Genomic DNA, 26,610 nt, shown 5'->3' with positions numbered 1-26,610 from the left:
CCCCCCTTAGCAGTACAATTTTTTTTGATGGATCAATTAGGAAACCCTAAAGAATGCGGATAATGCGGATAATGTGGATGATATGGTTACTACTCTGACCATTCTGGCAGATTCATAGAATTGATAAAATCTGCCCCTTTCACAATTCTTTTATACTTTTAATTTTTTTTTTTTTATTCAACTGATTTTGAATAATTTTTCCAATTTACGTAAAGGCATGCAAAAGTATTAAACTAAGCCCTTGGAAATTAACTTTGTAGACCCTTTCTTAATATTCTGAAATCTAATTAAAACCCAGTAAATGCTGTCATTCATCATTTTACTATAGTAGTGCATTTCTCATGGAGACAGTCTAATATCCTGCAGCAACTTCATGGCATTACAAAAATAATTAATGGACCCTTTTACGGCCGTGTATGTTGCTACAACATAGAATAATACTTCAGTGTTATAACTGAATGGTGTGCTAGGAAACACTAATCCCTGGTGGATAGTAACAGGAAGTATGAATATTACTTATTAATAACAATATAGAGCACCTTAGCACACATGCTTTTTCTGGACACGTCTACCTTTTTGGAAATGACACTGAATTTTAATTACAGAGAATTGGTGACAAGTAAGAAACACTTGTGCTATTAAGAAGATCTGTTTATTTAAAAGCCTTCAGAAGTTGTAAAAGATAGAACTTAGCTGTATGTGCGGGATGAATGTTGTGCAATAATGCCCCTTCGTTCCCCTTTCATAATAAATCTCAGCAGAGTATTCATCTAAAGGGCTGCGTGCCAAAAAGAACAGGTTCGACTTGTCTGCGAGGATTTACACCACAGTAAAATGCACAACTGCTTTTGGAGAGGTCATTGTGAAGGTCACCGAGCCCGTCCGCGCCGCTGAATGGGAGCGACCCGCAGCAACAGCGCGAGAGAGTGTACTGGGTGAAATCAATATTTAAAACCGCATATGAGATGTAGCAATACGCTGCGATTGTTAAAACACATGACTTCAAAGCACGCATGCTGTTTTGCAAAAAAAGGAGTAGTCTCTCCCCCGCCGCCCCCCCATAAGTTTGCATCTCACACTCTCTGCTGAAGGTAACTCTTAGGTGAAAATACAAAATTTTTCTTAATTCCTGACAAATAACTTGAACCACATCTAATATAAACACTCATAAACCATTAGCAGTTGCCTCAAAATATTTGATCTATCCAATGAAAAAAAATTCTCTGAAGTTGTAGTGAAGTTAGTTACCCAGAATTTGGACACCTTTAAAAAAAAAAACAACAAAAAAACCCCAAACCACTCAGGTCTGAGTTTGACCATAGGGTCACTATGTCTTTAAATAAAAGATGATGATCTTTTCGAATGGCAGCCGGCCATTGGTGGGGTTTAGTGCGGAGATTAATTAGTAAACTTTGGAATGCGCTACAGCAAATGCAGCTGATTGGCAATAGCATGTGGGGCAGCAACTGGTGGAAAGCGAGTGCTCCTGACCTGCCGAGCTATTTCCAAAAAGACTTAGGGGTTCTGTAATGTGCTGGTCTTTAAATGGCACTGTGCTGATTGCATCAAATCAATGGTTTTCTGTTCAGGCAGACCAGTAAGTATACAGATTAAAGAACGTGTATTTTAAAATAAAGCCATAAATGATATATTGCAAGGCAAGTTTTCTTTTACAGCTCTTGTGCAATTAGTTGCACCCCGTCAGTAAACAGTGGCATCCCTGAACATCAGTTTGCAGAGGGTTGTGATTTGTCTGCATTGCGTTTTGCAATTTTTTTTATTATGAAGACTAATGTCACCAAAGACGCTAATTGCAATTAATTGCAATTAATTGCTGTAAATGGTGTCTTAGACTTCTAATCCACTCTTTAAAATGGTAAGGATTACTGAGCGTTTTTGTCATATGATTTATAATTGTTTACTTTCTTCCTTGTAATGTTTTAAAGACTTGATTGGAGAAATTTGGAAACTTCGGCTTTCTAAGAATACTTGATCTATTTGGTGTAAGTAATAGCCCCAATTATGCATAGTCCCTAGTGGGACCGTTTTCTAAACTTGTGGGAGGCAATGCAGGGTTGGGGACCAAATGCTAAAATTAAGATGATTTATGTAATAAATTATTGCCCTTGAGAGAATACTTAGAAACACTATATGCTTCTTAAAAACTCTCTTAAAATTATTTTACTAGTTTCTTGATACCCAACTTCAGTTAAAGAAAAAAACAACATCAAGCATCCATTTAAATCAATAAGAAAATTCTCACTGATACCGATGACTGTTTGCTTCAGAAATGGCACATGCAATTTGAATAATCTGATAAAATTCGTCTTGTTATACGTATCCAGAGTATTGAGCCAGTCTGCCCTTGCAGACTAGTTAATGTTATCACTGAACTAGTCATATTAAAATTCTGATCTAAAACTGAAGGAGGTGCTTGATCGCGTGAGATAAGGATCATTCTGGCTTTGACCCAGAAAGCCCTTAAGCATGTGCTGCTTTAAAATTAAGCAGGCATGTACTCCTTTTGGCTTAACTCTCAGCTCGGCTACCTTGTCCTCGCTACGTTTTAGCCCCTGTGGCCCATCTGTGTGTTGGGGCCGGACCGTAGCGTGCCCCGGTGTCGAGTATTTGCTCGCGAGCCGCTGGACGCGCGGCTGCTTGGGCGCTCCGCGGAAGGAGCTGCGCCGGCAGCTGCCCGGCCGCTGGCTGCTCCTCGAGGCCTGTCGCTGCAAGCCCGCGCTTCCGAGGCCGCGGGGTTTCTCGCCGTCGGTAATTGCAGGGAAGCAGATGGGCTCGGCTTACGGCATCGCGTTTGGGCTTGCTCGGACCTGGACTCAGCCAAGCGCTTAGGAGACGAGGCTGAGCCGGGGTCCGAGCCCCAGCTGAGAGCCTGGTGGACTTGCCTTACGGCAGGTAGGTGTTTTGGCTTGGTGTGCCCCTGAGCGTATCCTGTGCGTAAATCTTTGCAGGATTGGGGCATTACTGGGTTTTGTACAACATTCAAGGAAGATATTTGTTAAAACCTGTTTAATTCACGTAGCTGATTGTTGGTGTGCATCTGTGTCTATACATTATATATAACAAACACTCATGCACACAAAAAGCATCTCATTAAAAATACAATATCCAAGCGCTGTGGTAAGCTAATTACTGGGACTTGGTCATTTTTCCTAAATCCGCTGTGTGTATATGTACAATATACGCATCTAAGTACATTACAAAGCATTATAAATAATTAAAAGCAAACCGTAACCCTTGACAGAAGCAAGCGCAGGGGCACTATGCGATGCATTATCCTGCCCGGGCCGCTGGTTTGCTCCGAGTCAACCAGTCGTATGAGTTGCAGAGTGGTTTTTGTATCGCTTACGGGTAGCCCGTCAGTATTGGTTTAAGGCCGAGATAGGGAAGATGGGCAAAGTCTGAATTTGCTTGTCTCGAGAGCAGCGAGCGGTCGCTGCGACTGCCTGCGAAGGCCCCGGCGCCGGCCGGCAGAGCCGCTGCAGTAGGTGAGGYGGCGGATTCGACGGTAGCGTAAGGGGAACTGCTTCAGGCTCGGGCGATCGCGTGCTGCTGCAGATCGCTTAGGCGCCCCAGCTATCGGTGCTCTGCCCCAGCGGTGGATGCTTCCGCCGTCGCAGCAAGGGCTGTGAAACGGGGATGGGGGAGAGGAGCGTTTATGCGGTGTTGTGTTTTACCTCTGACCCAAGATTAACGTGCAACCAAAGGCAAAACCATGTTTTTCTCARTTTATTATCGGTTGATAAAAGTTTACATCCAAAGCTAGGGCAAAGCTATTTGGGTTAGTGGTGATTTAAAGTGTTTGGATTTCTTTGAAAGCTTTCAGATATGGCCCTGCCTTCTTCTGCTGAAAATATAATTTTCTTGAGATTTATACATCATACCTTCATTTTCTTTGCCAAAACTTGGAGAGCTTTAAAAATAAAAAGAAAAAGAAACCCCCCCAGACTACGAAGCCAAACATGCTAAAAGCTTCTTGGGCAGCTTGTCTTGGCRCAATAGGATTAATGTGATTTTTAGTCCAGCAGCAAAGTTGGGGGGGGGGAGGGAAGGGAGGAACCAACACCTCCCCCTACCCCAAACTCTCAGCAGTCGAGGAAGAAAATGAAAAACTACTATTCTTCACATCTCCTCCAGAGCTTCTGATTTGCTTCCATYGCCTTAGCCGGCGCGGTGTCGGTTACCCTGGTGCCTGCGAGGGAGGGCTTGTGTTTCGCGCGCCGGGCTGGAGCGGCGGCGCGGCTGCACAGTAGCCCAGTGTTGCTGGATGGATGGCTTCCAGGTAGATGGAGACTCAGGCTGGCCTGCTTAGGAGGCGGTTTTCCTTGGTCAGCCAAAAAGCAGCTCTTGCTGGTGAGTCCAGAAGCGTGTGCGCGCTTCGTCAGCCTCTTGTATACTTATTTGATTGCGCCACTAATTAGACTCAAAAGGCTTGGCAGATCCTCCTTGTGTGGGAAGCTCAAGTGCAAGAACTTGCCTCATTTACTTTATTTAAATCAATATAATCCTGCTTAAGGCCTTTTGGAAAGCACATCTGAGCAAACAGTGTTTTAACACACTGTCTTTCGTGTTCACAATAAAAGCTAGTTTCATTTGAAAAGGGGGTGCGTATGGTTACCTGATACAAACTTTTGCCATGCTAAAGGTGGAAGGACTCAATTTTCCTGCCTGCATTCATGCATTGGCCTTTTTGAAATTTGTGCTTTGGAGACTTAATATCTTAGTTTGCTTTGTGATCCGCAATTCTTTGAACTCGTGCACAAGAAAGTGTGGATAAGTTCAAATAGATATTTGAAGTCGGATTCTAGGGAATGTCTGTGCTGGTTTAAACCTTATAACGTGAAGTTTGATCTCCGACTGAAAACCACAGTATTTTGGAGGAAATGTAAATACAATCTGAACTTTTTTTTTTAAGATATCTTTAAAATATGCTCTGTCTCTTAAAGACAGAAATTTTCTTCCAGGGACCCTGGATATTCAAACCATGCGAATATGTTTCTGTTCACAAGGGCCCCGATTCAGCTGTTGGTCTCTAATCAGCGAAGCTCACTTACACATGCTTTCGGTCAGCAGATACAGATCTGCAGTGGTTTTGACTTGAATATAACATTTTTGGTTATTGCRAAGCTTCATAGAACAGAGAAGGGCCAAGGGTGGAAGCTGACTGAGGTGATTTAGAGTTTTATATAAGCACATAAAGCTGCAAGTTGTCTTGTTGTGTTTGGTTTTGAAAAGCTCTTATTAACTACTTTGACATCTCGCTTTTATTCTCAAACATCTGCTTTAGATTGTTTGCCGTAGAAGTGTAAGAATTAATCTTGCCCTCATTTTTGTTATTGCTACCAGAAACCAAACTATTTTTATTGCTTCTTGTGTAGAGATTTGAACTTAATAGTTCAGAGTTGAGGAGAAAATGAGTTTGTATTTTTTTTTTCCTCTCCCTTAAGCTTACAGGTAAGGCTAATTAAATTATAATTTTTAAGTGCATAAAGATGTTAGACATGGCTTGTTAAACTGTTGAGTAATCTCTGCTTTGCTTTATTTATCCCCAAATTATGAGTTATAAGGGAATTCAAATTATCAGCTCGGTTTGGTTTGGTTCTTAGACCAGCGGCTGTCCTGAGCTGCTCCAAGACATTTGCATCGTCTGCAACGAGCCTGGTACATATTTTCCTGTATGGAAATAGCATACGAAAGTCAAAGAAAAGAGAACCTTCCTATACGTTTAGTCCTTTGATTAACAAATGTTAAAAACTGTTTTTCTTGGGGCTTTCTTTTTCTTGGTTTGCAGCTCATTTGCATTGCTTCCCAAGAAGGAATAAGTCACTACAGCACACGATTTCAGCGTGAGCCCCCATCTTCAGCGCGCGGCGTTGGAGCAATTTCTGTCCCCGTGTGGCACATCACTAAATTTTTGGGTGTTGTGCTGATGCGGGTTCATCCAGTGCTTGTGCACACAGGAATCATCCTTTCCACCTTGGAAGAGTTGCCTGTGAGGCACTCCGCTCTTGCCATGTGCCTCTAGTGGGAAATGCTTTGGGAGCCTCTCTGTGCCTTGGTGTTCTCGCGGCTGTTGCGAGCTGTTCGCAGCGGGCTCCTCTTTCAGTATCTGGGGCAGCTCTTGCTCTGGTTGATTCGAATACAGCCGTTTTAGCAAAACGGTTCATAAAGGAWCCAGTGACCAAGACAAAACAGATGAGGCATCTCCTTATTATATAAATAGATAAATAGTAGGGGTTTTCTYGGGCTGAGTGAAATAGCTGTAATAACATTGCTGTTTTGCTGTCAGCTCATTATTTCTCTAAAGTGAGACAGTAGGTTTTTCAAGGCAGGAACTATTTTCTTCTTGTTCTATAGATACTTTAGGTGTTTCTGGTTATTGTGCTTTAAGGAGCCACAAAGCCTTAGCCATTAAAAGCGTATTAAGGTACTGGGCCATGATATGCCTTGGCTTCGTGCAGGGACTTTTTCTGCAAGGCTGCCTGCATCAGGCAGGGCTTGCAAACAGAGTTTCTGCTCCTGGGAAGGTCTGTGAATCCTGTCCAAAGTRCTGCTAATACTCGACTGCCACTGGAAGCATTCGCTGCTTTGAAAGATGGGTCTGTAAGCTCTCATGTGTCTGTGGTTCAGATTTAAGTATCGTTTTGATACAGCTAATTAAATCCTAGATAGAAACCTGCACAGATAAAAATGAAACCTCTCTGGAAGGACAAAAGGATATGTTTTATGAAGAGTAAAAATACAGTTTCTTCTGCCCTGGGGAGTTTTCCTTTTATTTTGACAGAACTGATGTGCGTTTTCAAGGCAGTGCCCTGAACTGGAAGTGTATTACAKTGGCAGGAAAAGTGTCTCGGAAGTTGGTTTATTTTCCTGTCCCCCAAATAATCAGCTAATGTCTACTTGTGCTCTGTGTGTGGAAATGAGAAAAAAGCCTAGAAATAAATTACTATCACTCTATTTTACAAAACATTACTTTCTAAATGTATTCCCAAAGAGTTTCAATTCTCTTTTTAAATGCATGGTAAATGTAGTCCACAAATATTGCAAAGACTTAACATGTACTGCTAATGCCTGATGATGCTTTTTTCGTCTTACTTCTTCAGACTCCAGTTTTACTAAATTCTTCCTTTTCATCTCTCTGCCTGTTTCTAATAATTTGCTTTTGACTTTCTCCCCTCCTTTGTTTTTTCCCATTCTATTCATGCTTAATTTTCTTCATCTGCCTTTATTGTCCTTTTGCTTAATACTTTTTACTGCTTTTTTTTGTCCCCATTGCTCTAAATGATTCCCTGGGGTTTTTTTGTTTTGTTTTGTTTTGCCAGGCAGTCCCTCCTTAAAATCTAACTATTCAAGGAATCTCCCTTTATTTCTTCTCTGATTTGTGGTGTTCTATATCTTTATCAACATATAGCTGGGTCTAGACTGTATGCTCAGTAACGYAGGGAATATATGTGCCTCTGATTTTTACACACACCGAGTTTCTTGTCTTCTAAAGACTGAGGTCAGCTTTCTGTTCGGTTTTGTTATTTTAAGCAATCTTTCTTTTTAAATCATCCGTCAAACTGTACATTCCTTAGAAATGATACCGTATAGCTGTGGATTTCTGCTTTAGAGGATCCCAGGAAAGAGCAGATAGTGGAAGATAGCTCTGTATGGTGGTATATATGAGTTTCTTTTGTGTTCTATTAATAAGCAGCCRATTCCTGCAGATTTCACCATTCTCCACAAAATCCTAAATAATTTTCTTGCATAATTGATGGGTTATATCAGCGTGACACTCAGCCTTACTGCAGCAAGATAAGAACGCCGGCGGATTGAGCCGTACCAAGGCTCAAACTGATGGGTGAGCTCTGATCTCTGCTGGTGGGTCCGTTCCCCTTTAAACATTGGGCGCCGCGACACRCAAAGTGGCAAGCGTCAAATTGACTTCTGTTTCACATCCCTTGGAAAATTCAGCCCTTAATGCAGATGTTTAAAACAATATTATATTAAGGCCTCTAATCCTGTAATTAGACTGGCTGCTGCAGAGTGAGTTTGCTGATAGCCAAGTCAAAGTGATCACRGCTCCAGAAGTCTGATGGTAGAAATGCAACAAAAGTTTGCTTAATTCTGCTTAATGCTGTATTGCTAACGTAGCGCGCTGGGAAAGGGCATAGCACACTGAGCAGAGCATCGACTCTGAGTCACCTTTAGTGAAAATTTGTCTCTGAAAAATGGGAAAATGTGCAGTTGTACCCCCAAAACCAGTGTCTGAACACTGCAAAGCAGCCAGTTCACAGCAAGGCTCTTCARTCTAGCTGAAACTGGCCAAATAGTGTTTAGGGTAGTACTCCTAGCGACCAAAGGTGCAAAAGGAGCTGAGCTTAGGCATAGGGTCTGGTGGATTGCAAAGGAAAGAGTGAGCACCCAGGAGCTGGGATCGAGCCAGGAGCTCAGAGCAGGACCGCGAAATAGCGCTGAGAAGCCCAGGCATGACCCAGGGGCTGCTCAGTTGCACGAAAACGCTCTTGTGTTTTTATTCTCCGTTTTCAGGAGCAATGTCGCCTTGGGCTGCCTTTGACCAGGGATGGAGGCTGGGGGGAAGCTTGGCCGTTCTTGCTAGTACTCTGAAGTCTCTGGCCGTAAGTGAGCAAGTGACTTGGTGGAGCAACGGGCAGGCGATGCCCTGAGTCATAGCTGCGTTGCGGCAGCCGGTCTYGGAGACCAGAGCAGCAAGCAGGCAGCGTGAGCCGCTGACATGAGCAAAGAGTGAAAGACTGACTGCCTTCCTCTAAAGAGAGTAGTTGCTAAATCCTGATGCTGGCGCTGAACCAGAAGAACTGTATTTCTGTATATTCAACAGGCATAGGATTTCTTCCGAGAGATTAGAGAAATGTGGCTTTTTGGCAAGAGCTTAAAGATAAGTCGGGTCAGATAATTATTTATGTCAGAATGTTATAAAGGAAAATTTTGGAGGGAAGTATAACCGAGCATGTGATTTAGCCCATGTAACGATGTGGTTAATCTCCCGGATACCTGTTTGCACGTAATAAATCACATCTATGTGACCGTCTTTGTCAGTAGCATCTCCAGTGCTCTTATCTCCTCCTATACTTCCGCCGTCCCTAAAGAAAGCACTTCTTTCCAATCTGTTTTGGCATTCAGAAGTCAAATGGACTTACTAAGAAAAAAATGAAGTCTGAATCTAGGCAGATTGTTACTATAGAGCTGAGATTATCTATCCCAAAGACAAGCGGGTACTTGAATCTTCTATCTTTGTCTTGCCACATGTGTTCAGGTTCAAAGCTTGGTGAGATCAGTAGAAAGACTTGTGTTAATTTTGATGGTTTCTGTGTGAGATCATCTGTTCTCTATCTAGCTACTGGGATATCCCCTTAGCACTTTTGATAATTGAGTAAAGAAATAAGATTTATTGTCGATTTTCAAGAACAGAAGAAAGAGCCGTTGCTATCAAATATTTGAGTCATGTTGGAAAAAAAMCCCCACTGTCATAGGAGTTCTAGACTAAGGAATGGTATTATGCCTTTTAGTTTGACATTTTTCTTGTTTATTTAAAAAAGCTGTGGAAGACAAGGAGAGTAAAGGTTAAAATAATATTAACTGAGCCCTCCAAATCCATCAGTTTCATTCTCCTTTGCCTGGGTATTGCTGTAGTCAAAGCCGTTAATCAGAAAGCCATATTAGCACTGCTGACATGGGTTTGTCAATAGGAAATTGGGAGGGTGGAAGCTGAAAAAACAGCTTTTGAGTCGGGCTATATTGTCATTATATTTGCATTAACGTTGTTCCTAAGGAAATTCTGTTAACACAAAAGCAACTTTCCAAAGCCTCGACTCTGTTGTGAGCTTAAAAGTAAAATAGTTTAAGATTTCGTGTACTACAAAATTCAAGGAATATATATATAGTATTTTTCAACATTTGCTTGTAAGAATGTGGGTAATTACAAACTCAGTTGATAGCGAGTCGGGGAGGGTCTCAGTTAACCTTTCTGCAGGGCTGCGTACGCTTTAGCTGATGTTCAGGGTGTGTTTGAGCAGAGCCGTGTCCTGGCGTTGCAAACGGCTCCGTTTCTTTTCAACCGCCAGTGCTCTCCTTACCCCAGCTGAGCTGCGCTGGACGGGAGGATGACCTGATGGTGAAGAGGATTATGCAAAAAAATAACATTTTTGCAAACTGACTTAATGAGACTCAGCACATAAATATTGCTATTTCTGTTATCTGACGTGTGAGGTATTCTGTTCATGTGGTGATAGCAGAGCTGAATAGGTTGCTCAGCAGAGAGAAATTAAAGCAAAAAGTTTAGCTGCATCATCTAGTGCAGCCACCTCTAGTACAGAACCGCGCGTTGTCTGGACAAGTTTTAATGACCCCAATCTCTGGCTTCTGCCTCTGGCCTGGGGGTGTTTTTTGKCATAGCTGTTCCTCCTCTTTCCCCTACTAGCGCTTTTTTGGTGTTGTCATTCTCCCTCCTCTTCCCTCTTGGCACTTGCGAGGTTTCTGAGAAGTYGGTTGTTATTTCTTTTTGCTGCTGAGGGAAGGAGGTGAAGGAAGGTAATGTAGTTTTGGAGGCAGGGAAAGTGGRAAAAGAAAGGATGGGAAGAAACGCAAAGGCTGCACCTCAAGCTGATATTTCTGGCCTCAAAACAGTGTGCTAAACCAACCGCTTTCTGCTGGCAGGCAAATACTGATAGACTGGGCATTTGCCAAGATTCCCTCCCCAAGCCCCGGTGGGAAAGGGGCACTGGTAGTCTGGTTTTGATGCTCTGATGTGGTCTGCAGCTTTTCCTGAAAGGACATAGTTAGGTATTACTGGGTTTTGGGTAAAATAAGCTCCTTGTCACTGCAAGGGCAGTTTTTTACTATGTATATAATTCCCCCCCCCCTTTTTTTTTTCATTTAATGCCATGTTGCATCCCAGTCTGAAACAAAAATTCACTACCTTTTTTTTGTTTCTTATTGTTTTGACTGAGAGATGTCTCAAACAGCGTAGGATAGCGAAAAGTAAATCAGGCCGTCCGGTTCATTTGTAATGCAAAGACTTTATTAAAACTCCCCCTAACTATTTAATCCTGTCATCCTTTCATCTAGAGCAGCGCAGCGCACGAATGGAAAATCGGCTGCTGGCAAATCCATCGCTGGGCAGCCTTTTACATAAACAAAGCTGGAAGGATAAGCAAATGCCTTCGTTCTAATTAGCAGCGCTGCTGTGGTTCCATACGTTCCGAAACGCCGGAGACGGCTACGCTGCCTRAAATAAGCCAAGCAAACAAGATCGTACGCCACGAGGATAAGGGCGGGAGGGAGAGGAGGCAGGGAAGTCTGCTGCTGTCCGTGTTCTTGGAAGCCTTTTCTATCTCCATTTGGATACTGTCAGTTTCTTTTACACAAACATTACGGCATCCAAGGGGAATTAGAAATACTTACCCATGACCACAATGTCAGATCTTGGGTTTGTCAGGAGAAAGCAATGCAGCAGCAGAAGCTTGCACCCCGCTGCCTTCATTTTGGTTTTAGCATGCTAATAAACCTCTCCTAAAGCTGAAAAGAGGTGAGGCTGGCTGTCTAGGTGGAATACAGGAAATTTAAAAATCTTACCTCATAGATGTGAAATTTTTTTATTTTTTTTWATATCTGTAAAAGTGCTGTGTAAGTCCTAAGTAATAGCTATTGTCTTTTGTGATGTCTCTGAAGTTACACAACAGCTTCCTTTTATACCAGTCTTTTATGAAATGGCTAGGGACCTCTCGGGGCAGAGACAGAAAAGTGAGATATTACTGGTCAAATGGCTTTTAACTGAGATAACATTGGTCAAATTGAGCCTTTTAACTTCAACAAGAATTGTTGTAAATGCACCTTATCCCAGCATCAGTGAAAGGGGAAAAGGTGCCACTCATCCCAAACTTTCACTGGTTTCCATCCCTACCTTTTYGCACAGATCTATACAGTATTCAGTGTTGTGACCTCAGCGTAATCTGGATTTATCTAAACAAGCTGGAAACCAGCTAGCTCAGGAGCCAGCACGGCCAAATTGCTGTACTTGCCTTGCAGGGAGTCTGCAGTGTAGGTATGGACTGCTCCTATTTAAAACATTTACAGAGCTGATGTAATTGCAAGGCCATTCAGCTGAGAATGTATGTTGAAATGAAACTCTTACGCTTCCATCTAACCCTTTCTGAAGTCAAGGCAGAGTATAATCCTGCTATAGGAAAGGCCAAACATCTATAGGGCAGAAACAGCAACCAGTCAGGTTTTTTTCCCTTGCTAAGTGGAATCTAATCTATGTTGCCAGAGCTCATCAGCTGAAGTCGTTTTTTTAGGAAGCAAACTGTGTCGCACAGCTGCACAGTCTCTTTGAGGTGCGGATCTGCTGGCCCGACATAAACTAATGCAATCATTTTGCCATGCAAAAGTATATACTAGTTCTTAACACTTGCACCTTGCCCTGGTATATAACTGAGAAAGGCATAGGAAGGAGCCAGTGCTTTGAAACTGAGCTTGATTAACTAGAAATGAGCTGCGAATACTTAATGGTGAAGATAATTAACCATTGGAACAACTTACCTGTGGGACGTGCCCGGACCTTTACGACCTGAGGGCTTTAGGTCCAGATTGGATGCCTTTCCAAAGGAGATGCTTCAGCTCAGCTGCCAGCCCTTGGGCTTCTTACAGGAACCTGCAATGTCCTGGCCTGCATGGGACATGAGGTCAGGCTAGCTCAAGGACACCCGGTTTCTATATGCTGCTACTCTTTCTATGTTCTGCTTCTGTTCTCTGGGCCAGAGCAACGCATGTGTTTCTGCACCTGGTTTGAAGGTCCTGGCTTGGTGTTCCTTTGCTGTAATGCATACGCCAGTGCTGTCTATACAGCCTGCAAGCTGACCAGTCAGCCTTCCTAAAGTTCATACGAAACTCCCTTGCGGTTCCTCGTTGCCCATTCTGAGACTAAATGACCATAAGAGATCCCTTTCTGACCTTTGGCACCTTGGGCATCCCACATTGAGAAGACAACTGGGAGTCCCCAGACCGAGATGGGCATGCGTAGCAGCATAAATGTTGGAGGAGAAAGAGGCTTCTTGTGACCCCGGTCTGTCTGTTGGGGCCTTCCCGTGCCTCTTGGCCGATCTCGGCACAAGTAGAGCTCATTAAAAAAGTGTGAGGAATGCACCAATGGCAACTCCGCTAACAGCGAGCAGCTGTTGTAATGATGCCCTCCAGAGATGTGGCTCCTGCAATCTGAGCTGCTCCCTTTTTCCACACACAAGTAATTTCMCAAAATATTTATCATGGTTTTGATCTTTGCCTGAAACTGAATTTTCTTTTCTATGACTGGAACAGAATTCCTCTGGATTTGGAAAGACTGGGACTTCTCACTCGCCGGATGAGGGTGTACACATGTAAAATGATGATATGTTTCTCCCTTAGGTTTGGTTAGAGAAGCAAAAATTGTTAAAACTTTAAAAGCCTTGTTCAAACATTAATATTTTACAAGGGGTGTTACATACCCACATCAATGTAGTTATAAAGTATAATGGTTTTGTGCACTTGAATAGATTGTAAATTGACAGCTTCTAACAATATGAAAAGCCCCTGCGTTTGTACCTTAAAATGTCATGAAGCAGCGTTAAAGCTGCATATTTAACCTTTCTTTTCCTGTATTTTTGTGTGTGCGGTCGCAGCAATAGTTTGTGGCATAGAAATAACAGTACTGTATGCTGCAACTGGTAGAGTTAGTGACTCATGGCTAACTTGAGAGCTTTCTCCTGCATGTTTGCCTGCAAGATGCTGTCACCTTAACAGCAGCCCCTCCAAGCTCCTGAGTAGTGTGGAGAAGGCCAGAGCTATCTGTTCTCATCACATACACACACACCATGAATTTCTAAATAGAAAACTTGAGCTGTTTTTACTTCCATAGAAATCAGTTCTTCTTTGAGCTACTTGTCTAGATCCGTGATAGCACTTCTCAAGGACTTGAGTCTTCAATTTTCTTATCCACTTGCTGCAACTCTAAACAAAAATATCCATGCTGCTAATTCAGGAGGGTCATTGTCCTGGACTGCACAAATTAATTAGCAGCTTCCCGTCCTGATTTTTTTTTCCTTTAGTTAATTTTAACCCACTTGTCCCACATTAGGAGCCTTTAGTTCCCATTTGAGGGGTTAGTTCTTTACATGAGCAGCCCCAGGGAAGCTGAGCTCCGTAAGCRATCACCGGTGGGAGCCAGGCTTATACACAGCATTACACCATGGAAAGCTTCCGATCTGTTGCAGACAAAATGTCTACAAAAACAATACTGCCACTTTCCTAAATTCCTGCGTTTTGCAGATGTGAAGCCAGATTTCTTTCGGGGGAAGCCAGGCTCTGTTGGGGAAGATCATAGAGCGCTCTGTGTCTTTTTGCTGCTGCTGCTAATTTTTGTGAGCACCATAGAATACAGTAGAAAATTGAAACTGTGTGAAAGATCAACAGATCAGTGTAGAATGTCATGCAGCAACATCTGTTAACTTTGGCTCTATCTCAGATCCTCCTGCCCCCTCCTTTGCAGCCCCAAGTCTCCTGTTCTGTGAGAGCTTGGAGTGATAGGGACCTGGGGACAGGGGGGAAGTCTAGCTGTTTCTCAGTGGTCTGAAGGACTTGCAAAAGTACCATCTGGAATTAAAGTTTGATGTCGGTGTGTTTCTGTAATTTTTAGTTATGAAACAAATGGGAATTTGCTGAATGAATTAATTGTATTGCACTGTAAAAATCTATCTTGAGAGCCATTATATATGGTAGCTTGCAAAGCCTGCAGAGAGAAGTGAAAGCGGCTTCCCTTTCTAATTAGGGCTTTCAGGAAATCATTGATTACAGAATCGAATAAGCTTGCTCAGAGACATTTGTTTGATATTACTTCTGATAAACAAAACTTTTACCTAATAACAATTTAACTAGCGACACTGGAAGCAGTTGTACTCTGACGGTAAGCTTCCTTCAATAAAACTCTTTCCCCTTTCCCTCCTACCCTGTCTAAAGGATTATAGCTAATGGAACATTACTTCCAAACTGTAAATTCCAGTCAAAAAAATTAAAATAATGAAGGAACGGTTGATATAGCAGACAATATGTTCTTAATGGGATGGTCTCAGTCCAGTCCAACTTAATGGTGTAAACCTTTTCTTGCAACCTTTTTAAACGAGTCAAACCAAAACCTTGACCCAGTGTGTAGAAATCTTTTGCTATTTTTTTTTTTTTAACAGGGTCAGCATATTTCCTTAGCTCCCATTCAAAAACTAGAGGAAGCTTTGTATGAGTATCAGCCTCTGCAAGTGGAGACATATGGACCACAAGTTCCAGAGCTGGAAATGCTGGGAAGGCTGGGGTAAGTAACACAGCAAGTTTTAATTCCCATTTCATGGCATTTTATCTGGGACTGTTACCATCTTCACTCTGCTAGCACATAGATTTTTTTTTTTTTTTTAAGAATTTTAACGAAATATTAGACTTCCTGCCCAACCAACATTTTGTTTGGGTGGATAAGCAAAAATTTTTGGTCCTCCAGCCTTTATAGATCTATTGAGAGCTGGACTGGATTGCATTAGTGTTTTTTAAGGTTGTCCTTGGCAGTCGTAGTGAAGTAGCTGTTCATTTTCAGTTGCACGGTATTAGAAAATAAATAAATAAAAATCTGGGGCTTAATTTACCCAGCTGTAAGCCAGTAAAAATATTAAAGTTGGGCCTTTTGCCATGGAAAAGGGTAGGTTTACTTGCTGACTGCTGTCCACAGTCAAACTGTGTTTGTGAGAAATGAAGCCTGGAGCTTAACTTTGTCAAAAAGTATAACGCAGGGCTGGGCCAGCGGCTCGGCTGCGTCATGGTGTGCAGCCGCGCTCGGAAGAGAATTTGGGAGCCTGCTGTGCCAGGGTGATGGAGGGTGCGAGGTCCCAAAGGGACAGGTCTGCTCCCTAGAGAAGGGTTAGTGGCTGCAACGGCACTTGGGCAGGAAGTGTCACTGACCTGATCGTGCTTTAATTCTTAAGGTCGCAAGCGCTTACAGAGGCTGGAAAGCTATGTGGCAGAATGAACTTGCAGGATGGCAAGGCAAGAATGAGCTTTTAAAACAAAAAAAAAGTTTTGTTGTTTTTAGAAAAGGTGGTTACCTTTGTACCCATGGGAAAAATGAAGCTACAGAGTCCTGGACAAAAGTGAGACATTTTAATATACAGAGTCAGGGACTACTGAAATCAAAGAGGAATCCCATCTAGTGCAGCGGCACAGGAGAAATTACATCTCATCCAGAAAATGATAGGGGTGAATAAACGCTTTTTAAGCACATAAGCAACGCAGTGGTGCTTCATAAAATTTCAGGGCTGTCTAGAGTTGAGGTTGTCTCCATTTTTATTGTTTTTGTGTCATTCTGATGGCTGTAATTTTCATTATCTGATATCAACTTCTGCAAGACAAATATCAGTTAGTTGTTTAAATCTGGGCAGAGCCAGGTTCAGCTTTCACCCCATGCGTGGAGCACAGCTATGGGGGATCTCCAGTGCGAGGGGAGCTTTGAGGCCCTCTCAGCCCATAGTCTTCTCACAAACAAAAATGCTTGGGGGGAAAGAAAAATTGCTTGTGCACAGAGGGTTCCCAGTCGTTGTCTGTGCACGTATTCCTCCACCAGGTGAGTGCTGGCACCCAGGTCAGTCRGGAACTCTGTGCTGTCCATGTCCATCTCATCTACACACCTGGGATGCTGGTTTGAAGGCAATCCAACACTTTGCAAAAGAAACTGCTTCAACTAGCATGGTCTCAGTGCAAGCAGGTGTGTGAGTGTATTTGGAGGAGGGTTTGCAAGCAACACCTTTTTCCTTGCAAACACTCTTACAAATGTGTAATTTTTCTCCTCGGAGCGTCATAACCAGGGTTGTTCTGCTTGGCTGTGGAGGTGATGAAGGAGTTAAGAGCAGCAGGAGTGGTAGCAAGGGCTGCGCCATGCCCACCAGAAGGGTTCATCTTGGTCCTGAGGCTGTGATTCCAAAACAAATATATCTATGGCGTGGGCTCCCAGCTGGCCCAACTCTAACCCTATTCCGCTGGGTGTTTGAAATACCTTAAACCATGCAAAACTATTCGTTTATATATTTTTGTTTCTGTATTTATATGAACTCATGCGCATTTCCTGTTGATGATGAATGCTTCACTAATGTCCTTTGGTCCCTGGTTTGGGTTTTTTTTTTCCGGGCAGCTGTATACAGCTGCCCGAATGAGGCAGAAGAGCTGGGTACAATTTTATCCGCTCCTGCTAAAGATGTTTAGTGGGATTGTACAAAGACAGGTTAAATGTGAAATGACTTAAATTTTTCGATTCTCCCTCTTTTTTCCCCACATCCCTCATTTTTCTGTAAGAAAGAAGAGTTTCCCTCAGTCCTTGGAAATTAGAGAGCTTTTGCTCAGCTAACGGTGTTATAGTTAGTCATCAAGTATAGCAAAATTTCATGTTCTTGTTAATGTTCTGCATTTTGAAGTGTGGCTATTTATTGCTGCTAAGTAGTTCCCTCATATGTGCAGGCTGTTATCATCCAAGTTTCTGGAGCTGGAATTATTGCAAAGATGCTACCAACCTGGAGACAATTTCTTGTCTTCAAAGCACTCAGTAGAAYAGGGTTTTTGAATATTCAGATCTTAACCTCTTACCTTCTGCAAGGCTCACTTTAGATTTCAGCATAAGTGTGGCAGTTTCTTTCTTAGTAAACTGCTGTAATGGAAGAGGCAGTTGACAAGAAGGCTTCTAGCAAAGAGCAAGAAAAAGGGAGAATCCTTAAGGGATCTCTTCGAACACTTGTTAGGGATCTTTTTTAATTAAAAGAAAATTGCTTTTTAAGTTGCCTTGTATTATTTGCTCATTAGGCTTTACAAGAAACATTGCGTGCAGTCCAATAAACTTGATTCTGTATCCTTCCACTGCCGTTCTGTATGGATTCTGCATGTTTTGCAAAATAGGAAATTATGTTGAAACTGTCTTTAGAAATTTGTTTTCAGTTTGGGGCTGTAAATTTTCTTCTTTATGTTCACTGCAGAAAAGCATTGATGTCCATATGATGTATTTTTGCTATTGTGTTGGAAATCTGAGAATAATGAAGAAATAGATTTGTCAATACAAATGGCAGTAGTATGTTTAGGGTTTTGTTCTCCCCTCTCCCCCTTCAAATGTAGGAAGATTTTCCTGAAGTAACACAATATAGGCAATAATCTTGAATTACATGGCTTTCTGGGGACAGTATGTACTACACTAACTGGTGGAGTATTTAACCTTCTGGCAGGAGAGTGAAGCTTTTTCAGTGCTAGCCTCTGATAGAGCTTCCCTTGACTGCACATCTGCTGGGTTACTGCAAGGAAGTCTCTGTGGCTGATGGTCTCATGACTGTGACCATACTCCATCCAGGCTGGGGAGGATTTGACCTAGGTAGCAAAGGCCACCTGTGCTTCTGGTTTTGTGTTTAGCATGTTAGGCTGGCTCATGTTCGTCTGCACCCATCAAATGACTTGAAAGGAAGAACGGAAGAAGAGATGTACAAAAACGTCTCACAAAGCCGTGATGCTGACCTTGAGTCTTGAATCACCGTAACTTACCCATCCTGGAGGGAGGCTCTAGAGCTGCTTTTCCCCTGGTGATGACTAATGGTCACATATCTGTGTGACTTTGTGGTTACTCTGAATTACTGAAGTGTTCAGTGATGTGCATTGGGGAATCACTGGTTTCTGGCTGGAGCTGAAGGCAATCTGCTGGTGGCAGTTGAGTTTAGAGAGCCCTGTCTTACAGGGCTGTTAGAGGAGCTGTTAGGCTGGTGTCATTTGACTAAAGCTGGGTGTTCGAAGTGGGGAATGTCGTCTTTGTTCAAATCAGCCCAAATCTGTTGATCTGCTGAAGTCGTTGCAAGGCTGTCTGACCTACCTTGGCTTTCAGGGAGAGGAAGCGTGTGCGAGAGAAACAGCAAGAGTGTCTGGGTGCTCAGGCACTGGCTGCTATTATTTTAGTTCTGGGTTTTCCAAGAGGGGCAAAAAAAAAAAAAAAAGCTGGCTTTTTTTCTTTTGTTTTTTTTTGATGTTTTAGCTAAGTACTTTGTCTTTGTGGTCAGAGGTCTGGAATATCTAGGACTTTGATACTGCAAATCAAAAGAAATGCAAAATATAACTGTCATGCCAAGCAGTGAAAAAGCAAAACAGGATGGGGATGGAAATTAGTTTGCTTTGTCATGTGAGTAATTCCCTTGACTTAAAAACGTAAGTTTGTTATGTAATTTTGATTAAAAGAAACAAAAACAAAAAAAACTCTGAGGATCAAAATGACATTTGTTTGAGGTCCTGAAAAATGTAAAGACATTCTTGGGATTATTTGTGGGAGTATGTAAGGCTAGCAGGAGCTGCTACATTGCATTCTCACACCAAGTATTTACAGCTGTGCAAGAGCTATACACAAGCTACTTCTGTAAGTTACTATAAATTGAAAACCTGCTTATGCGATTAAAATTTGCAGTAAAGAGGTGTGAATGTCATGTCTCAAAGTTTGCAAACAGTCTCTTGTAATCCAGGATGGATCCTATTCTAACACAGCATCAGGTCCCGTCCATGCCGTTCTCGCGATATAAAGGGCCCTTAATTTACAGGTATGTCTTAAAAATTTAGTTTGCACTCAACTTAAATGCTTTGCCTTAACAGCGAACTTCTGTGCAGACATTGTAAACAAGTCAGACCTGGTATGCTTAAAGTAAAACTGTGTTTGTCTACCTAACTCTGGAGAGATGCATCTTGAGTACATACATGTGAATATAAAAAAATAAAAAAGAGTTTGACTGTTGCTCCAAAATATCTAAGATTTTTCTTGAGGAAAAATGACTTTGATCTATCAATTTGCTTTCAAGAATAACCACAATGTTAGGAGGAATACTCAAGTTATTTAATTTTTTTAACTATGGTGCAAAAATAAAGTTCAGTGGTGAACAATAATGAGGATAGGTAATATATCTTCTCTGTTAATTGAAAGTTAAATCTCAGCAAGATGTTGTTTTAAGAGCTGAGGGTAAATATTGAAGCAAAATCAGAATTCTGTGGGAATTCTGTACGTAAAATGAGCATGATTTAGCCAACTGTGCTTTTAATAATGCACAACTGAATTGATTCGTTCTTCCTTTATAGTGTAGGACAGCTCAGTCATTTTAAATTTTGAATTAAGATGAGAAGGCTGGATTTCAGATCTGCTATAGCTTTGTTAACATTTAATTTTTAACCTTCATTTCAAGTGGAAAATTTCTGCATATTTTTGTTGTACAGTGTTGTAGTGTAATTTGAAACACATGTAGAGTTCTAGCACTTAATCTAGAAATGACTAGTATAACTTCTTTGCTGTCAGTCACAGTGATTTTTTTTTTTTTTTTAATAAGGCAATAGTAAGGATGCTCTCCAAACTATTCTTAAGCCATAATTGATCTGGTCTTTGGCAAGATTAGTTTTGGATAAAGCATCATGCATTAAACTGCATTAAACTCAAGGCAGTAAAATGACTGATGTTTGGTGGGTGGGTTTTTTTTGTTTGTTTGTTTTGGGGGGKTTTTTTGAGTGGGTGACAGGACCACTGGGCTTTAAAAGTTGCAGCAGGTGATTTTTTTTTTACATCTGCTGTCTTTGTGATGGGGGTATTGAGCTATTTCTTGAACCTTAGAAAAGCTGCAAATGAAGGGCTTATTTGATCTGCTTTGGCCCATTGATTTTGCACACTGAATTCATTCTGCTCCTTTGAACAGAATATAGTTTCTCAATAAGCTCAGTGGTCAGAATGAAAAGATTGAGAGCAAGGAAAGCTTGGCTCACTTTGGAGAGCGTGTCCAGGGCTGCACTGGTTCTTGCAGGAGTTCTGCTGGCTACCAGGGCATGTGGTCCGCATTTCCCAGCGTCTCCTGTTGCAGGGCCTGATCCTCGCATCTTGGAAGTCAGGAGAAAGATTTCTCTCGGCTTCAAGCACCTTCAAATCAGGCACCTAATAAATGAAAATTGGCAGGTAAGAAGTGATTATTGCTTTAAGGATGTAACTCCATTTGCATACAGCCTTAAAAAATTTTTTTTATTATTCAATTCACCATGAATAGTTGAACGAAAAGCAGTGAATGACAACAGAAATGCTGTGTGGATACGTTTAATTGAATAGTGCATGTGGCAGAATGGGCCGTCTTCTTGATGAGAATGTGGAACAAGGAACAGAACGGTTAGTCAACTATGTTAATTTGAGCTGATGCAGAAATTGGCTTACATTGCTTTAGCCTACCACACAGATCCTACCCGGTCTGTCGTAAGATTTTGGAAGGAGGAAAATTTAATATAGGGGAGGTAGATTAGCGCTGATTTTTTTCCAGCCAAATGGAAACCGAGGAAAGGAGCACAGCATCTAGTAAGCCTGAAATCTTGCTGTTTAAGAAATCAACTTTTTGGCAAAAAAAAAAAGAAAGAAAAGAGAAGTCTATGAGCATTTCAAACGACACCCTGTAGTATATGGTGTTTTGCATGGAGCTCTTCTGTCAAGGTCATTAGCAATTGAATATATTAAAAGTGGACTGCTTATGAAACGGAGAGCTTTGCTTCCTGCCCGCCCACCTGTGGGTATAGTGTGGGTTTGGTAACTGTAAAAGGTCTCGGGAGGGTTATAAAAGCAGAGAATATGGAAAATGTATAAAGAAACAAAGGAGGAAGCCTGCGTGCACCATGTAGTTTCTTATATTTAAAGTTGGCCGTTGTTGTACACGCACCACTAAATTAACCTCAAAAGCTGGCCATGACAGCAGAATGTCCATAGTAATTGTTTTTGTTGGCGTTTGCTTTCAAAATTAACTCATCGATCTAACATGAGTCTCTGCACTCGGAATACTAGTCTGGTAATGTTTTTCACTTTTTCATGCAATCATGGAAAAAATATGTTTCTGCTCGAAGCAGTTGTCAAACAACCTTCTTTCATYGACAATCAGACACAGGGCAGCTGAGTAAGGCTGTTTAGTCTAGAATAAATACTCGAGAGATTACAAGGTCGCTGTAGGAAATGTAATTATACCATTTATTCCAGAATAGTCTTTTTGTAGTGTGGGCTTGCAGAATACTAAATCATGGTGTTTATTAAAATACATATAATATATGTATATTAAAAAAAAATCAGGCCCTTAACATAAGGAATGGAGAAGTATCTGGCAAACTGCACTACTTGATTAACTAGTATATACTTAAACTTGCTTCAGAAAATGAAGATAATATTATGGGCTTTATAACTGAAACTGGTAGGAGACAAACCCTGTCCTGTCTCTGCAGGTGTAGAAGCAATACTGCTGAGCAGGCAGCTGAACCAGTGTCAGGTGAAGCTGTCTGCCGAGGCATTACAGTGCAGTGGGAGGTGAAAAAACCTGTTTTCTGTGCTCTTCTGTGTCTCACCAAATTGCCATTTAAAAATATCTGATGGTCTGTGATCTGTGGTAGTTCTTATCTGTTGTTGATAATCCTCCCCTACTTTCATCCTTTCCATCATCCACTACAGTTATATCGCTTTTGATGTATTGTTCTCCTGTGATTTTGTATGTTCACAGATTTTGCTCCTTATTTGTCCTGCATTTATTTAGACAAACACACTTTTGTAGAAGTCAGTTTAGGATCTCCCATTGCTTTTCCAAATTTATGTGCTATTTTTTGAGGGTGTGCTCAATATTTTCTTTCTTTCTTTACATTTTCTTTCTTGCTTCTCTTCCAGTCTGTTGTATTGCCCTTTTGAGTCTTCCTCTGATTCCTCAGTCAGATGTGTCATTGCACTGGGAATTGTACAGTTTCCACAAGATGGTGGAAAAATTACATGGTCTGCACATGTAAGAGTGATCCTTTCTCCAGCAGCAGGAGGGCATCAGTGTCCTCAGCTTTTGTAGTTCCTTGAGGAACAGAGCCACAAAATACTTTAAGCCCAGGGTTAGACTACAGAGGGAGGAGCACCTAATGATGGAGACCAAAGTCTGTGTGATGAAGGTCATGGAGAATATGGGAAAGCAGAGCTGAGTAGCTCATCGGGGACTGCTGCTGAGAGGAAGATCTCCTCCTCTGGACTGACATCTGCGAATCACTCTTGCTTTGTTCTCCACGGCAAGGAGTGGTGGGGGGATGTCAGGACCAGGAATTGCTTTGCAGCAGTCTCGGCAAACTGGTTCCAAGTAAGTCAGGACACTAGCATGGTTTTCTAAAGGGCTCGTTTGGATATATTAATCTTTTTAATTAGTTAGCCTCAGATGTTATCCTGTTTTGAACTTGCCCTGTAAGGCATGTGAAAAAATCCATAAAGTAGTAAAAATGCAAGAAGGAAGCCTTAAAAAGAAAAGGGGGTGGGGGGCTTCCTAGACCCTTTAATACTGTTCTTCCAAGAAGGGGGAGTTTATATATAATGAAAATGGTTAGATTGGATGGGACAGCCAGCAAAATAGACCCCATAAGAGGAAAATAATGTCAGAAATGATGCATCTTCTTGACTGGGATACTGATAGACATAGTCATAAAGCAGCCTTCCTAAATGAAAATTTTTGTTCATGTGTCAAATGAATCAAAAGATGGATTGCAAGTTTTCTGAAATGGCAGAAAGAAGCAAGGGGGAGTCCTGGTTGAAGCTTTATGCAGCTTTTCAAGCTGTTGCTTATGACTTTTTAAACTTTCTTCAGATAGTTTTGTTCCAGCTTGTTCGTGATGGGTAGTATTTCTCACAGTGATCACAAGTCAACAATGTTTAGTTTGTCTGAAGAGTGTAAAGTGGTAGGAGTAAGGGGCCTCCTCCCAGAGAATGATACCATTTGCCAAAGTCAGTAACTCCATTCATAAATTTGATTCTCTGTATGTAACTGATCTCACACCTGATAAGACGTATGACAAGATTTTCAAGGGTTGGGCTGCTTGTCTCTGTTTTCCTGTTTAAAAATGACCCTGCAGTTCCCCATRTTAGATCATGCTGGAGAAACATTTTGGAAAGCTGGAGAACTTTTCTGAGAGTTCGTGATGTCCAGTCACGCTTTCACTTCTGTATTTTTTCTGTTTTCCTAAAAAACAAACAAACAAAAAAAACAAGTCTTACACACCCACAAGAAAGAAGGGGGACAGTTCGTATCTCTCTTCATTCCAGGAGTTTTTGCATCTGTTCATTGATTGTGGTCATATTTAGTGGAGCAGCGGAGGTTTCACAGGTAACTAGGATCCTAGCTGCTGCATGGAAAGGAGAGGTTGGATATGGAGCGGGGTGCTAGAAGTGCCTCAACTTGCATAGTAGGCTCATAACTTGCTAGACACGAGAGAAGCTGTATGGGAGTGAGCCACCTCATAAATGTCCTAACTGTGGGAGAAAAGCTTTGGTTGGAGCTTGCAAGCAACCACAAGACCCCAARCCATAGGAAGCCAGGCTGCTTTAGTTTGGATGCTTATGGCATCACTTAAAAAAAGGAGGGGAAAACCGAAGCTTTTTGGATCTTTGGAATTGGAAGATGTCCAAGGACCAGCAAAGAGGTTATTAGTTTGGGTGTGTTTTGTGTTTAGAGGTTCATGTATGTCGGAGGTAGGGGAGGAAGACAGGAACCCAAGCCTAAAAAAAATAAATAAAAAAAAATGCACAGCTGTTCTTGGTGTTGTGCTTTCCAGACACCTTTTTATTCGTCATGGAAACTAATGACACAAGGTGCTTTTAAATCAGGGTCTCTTAAATGCCAGTATCTGCAGGATGTGGGTATAATCAGTGGGTGCTTTAATTATTAGTCATGTGTAACATCCACTGCTTTCATTTCAAATCAGTCTCGCTACCAAATGGATGAGACATTACCCCGTTGCCTGACGCCCACTCGGAGGGTGCGTGTTGCAGAATAAGCTCGCCGGTGACGCCAGAGCTGGCTCGCGGTGCGGTCCGGGCAGTGATTTGCCTCTGCCGACCAACCCTGCAAGGAGGCCGGTAAACTGTAAACCTGTCTATTTACATACATGGAGCATTGAGCAACACCCATGGCTGATCCCCGAGCGCACAGCGGTCTCGTGAAGATTGGTGGTACTAGACGTACAGCTTCAGAAATAACTATATATTCAGCACTTTTGAAAAATATCCCCTCCTTTTTTTTCTTTTTTTTTTCCCCAGGATTAGGGCCGTAATACATTTGTGTGTGTGCTCAGCTCGTGCTCGGTGACTTTGATTTTTGCATGGGGCTGCTCACGCTGGGCTGAGGACAGCACCCACAACTAAGTTGGTTGGCTGGAGACCGAACACGCGCACTTAGGAACTGATTTTCATGGTTTTGTTTTTAAACCTTTGGTAGTAATAACCAAAAACCTGTTCTAGGTGAACAAATAGGGCAGTGCCAAGCTTTCGGAAAGAATTGAGTTGTCCACCTTTCTTCAAAATTGAGGCGTTCAAGTTAGACCATGTTTCTAATAATGAAATAGTGGTTTGAACATAGTCCGGCTTTGCAGATGAACTATTGCTCGGGCTTGAAGGTAATGCCACCATAGTTTTGCTTCTTTACTTAACTGGTATTAAATGTAAAAACGTAAATCCTTTTCAGTGGGAGTGGAGAAGGGGAGATGGTTTTCATTTGGCATAATTTCCTGTGAGACGTGGTTCTAAACAAGGCCCATATTTACACAAGACAATACAGTTTTTACATGTACTAGCATATCCAGCACATTTTAAAATTGTTTAGCCAGCCCTGGGTATTAAATACCRTCAAAATAAATGTGTTTAATAAAAGTAGATGAAGTTTGAAATAATTTTTGAATAATTTTACAGTAGAAACACCAGTTAAATCAACCCCATTGCAGTAATAAATGTCACAAAAACAATTAATTATACTTGCTTGCCACTGCAAAATCAATTGTGGAACTGTTCTTTTAAAACTGACTTTTACATTACTAAATCCTAAACACTACACTTCTGTAACTTGTCAGAATCAGGTTTTGGTTAATAGATATTTGCAGTGATGTAATGGGAACTTCTGGCATGGAATCAGAATATAATGGACTGTGATTAATGTTTTAATAAGCGCTTTTCTTCTACTTATGATGCAGCACTGAAATGATTTCCTGCTTAGATTGATAGAGCAGCAGGTGTGCATGCATACTTTTTTCTTTGAGGAAGAAWAAGTTGTTCAATTCTGCCTGAAAATATTTAATGTTTATTTCGTAAGTCAGACGCTGCTGCTTTGGGGGTAGGTTTTAGTTTGCTTTCAATCCAGCTATTACTGATATTTGTCATTTGGAAGTGTAGGGTGCTATGGAACCCTTTTCAGTATGTAAAATAATTGCTTTGCGAAGAGGAAACTTGTTAGTTTAAAAAATAGTTTTGATGTATTGATGTTTTCTTCAGTGAAAAGATTTATTTAAAAATAGTGTTACAGGAATTCAAAAGTGTGCTAGAACTAAGTATGGTGTTGAAAATATTAGCAGATTAAATTTATTATTTAAGTTGATGTAATACACTTGTTACACACTTGGCTAACTTTTGAACTGGAAGTGGTTTTGTTTTTCTATGTCTTAAAAATTTACACAACAAATAACAGCTTATTTTAGTCTCCCTTTTTTTTTTTTTTTTTTTTT

At 41.5% G+C, this 26,610-nt stretch overlaps 1 protein-coding gene across 4 annotated transcripts in view; it reads left to right on the top strand.

The window, feature by feature from the left end:
* The window catches only part of MNAT1 (MNAT1, CDK activating kinase assembly factor), a 126,541-nt gene that overhangs the window by 71,003 nt on the left and 28,928 nt on the right, over nt 1-26,610 (top strand). For 3 of the 4 annotated variants that reach the window (XM_026088682.1, XM_026088683.1, XM_026088684.1), the window contains one exon: nt 15,252-15,373. The exons of the other annotated variant lie outside the window; for it this stretch is intronic. In XM_026088682.1, coding sequence (XP_025944467.1) covers nt 15,252-15,373 — 122 coding nt within the window. The remainder of the gene's footprint in view (nt 1-15,251; nt 15,374-26,610) is intronic. 4 annotated transcript variants of the gene reach the window in all.

Source organism: Apteryx rowi, unplaced genomic scaffold (assembly GCF_003343035.1).
Source record: "Apteryx rowi isolate R43461 unplaced genomic scaffold, aptRow1 scaffold_78, whole genome shotgun sequence".
Lineage (NCBI taxonomy): Eukaryota > Metazoa > Chordata > Aves > Apterygiformes > Apterygidae > Apteryx > Apteryx rowi.
This window is presented reverse-complemented; position numbering and strand designations above follow the sequence as displayed.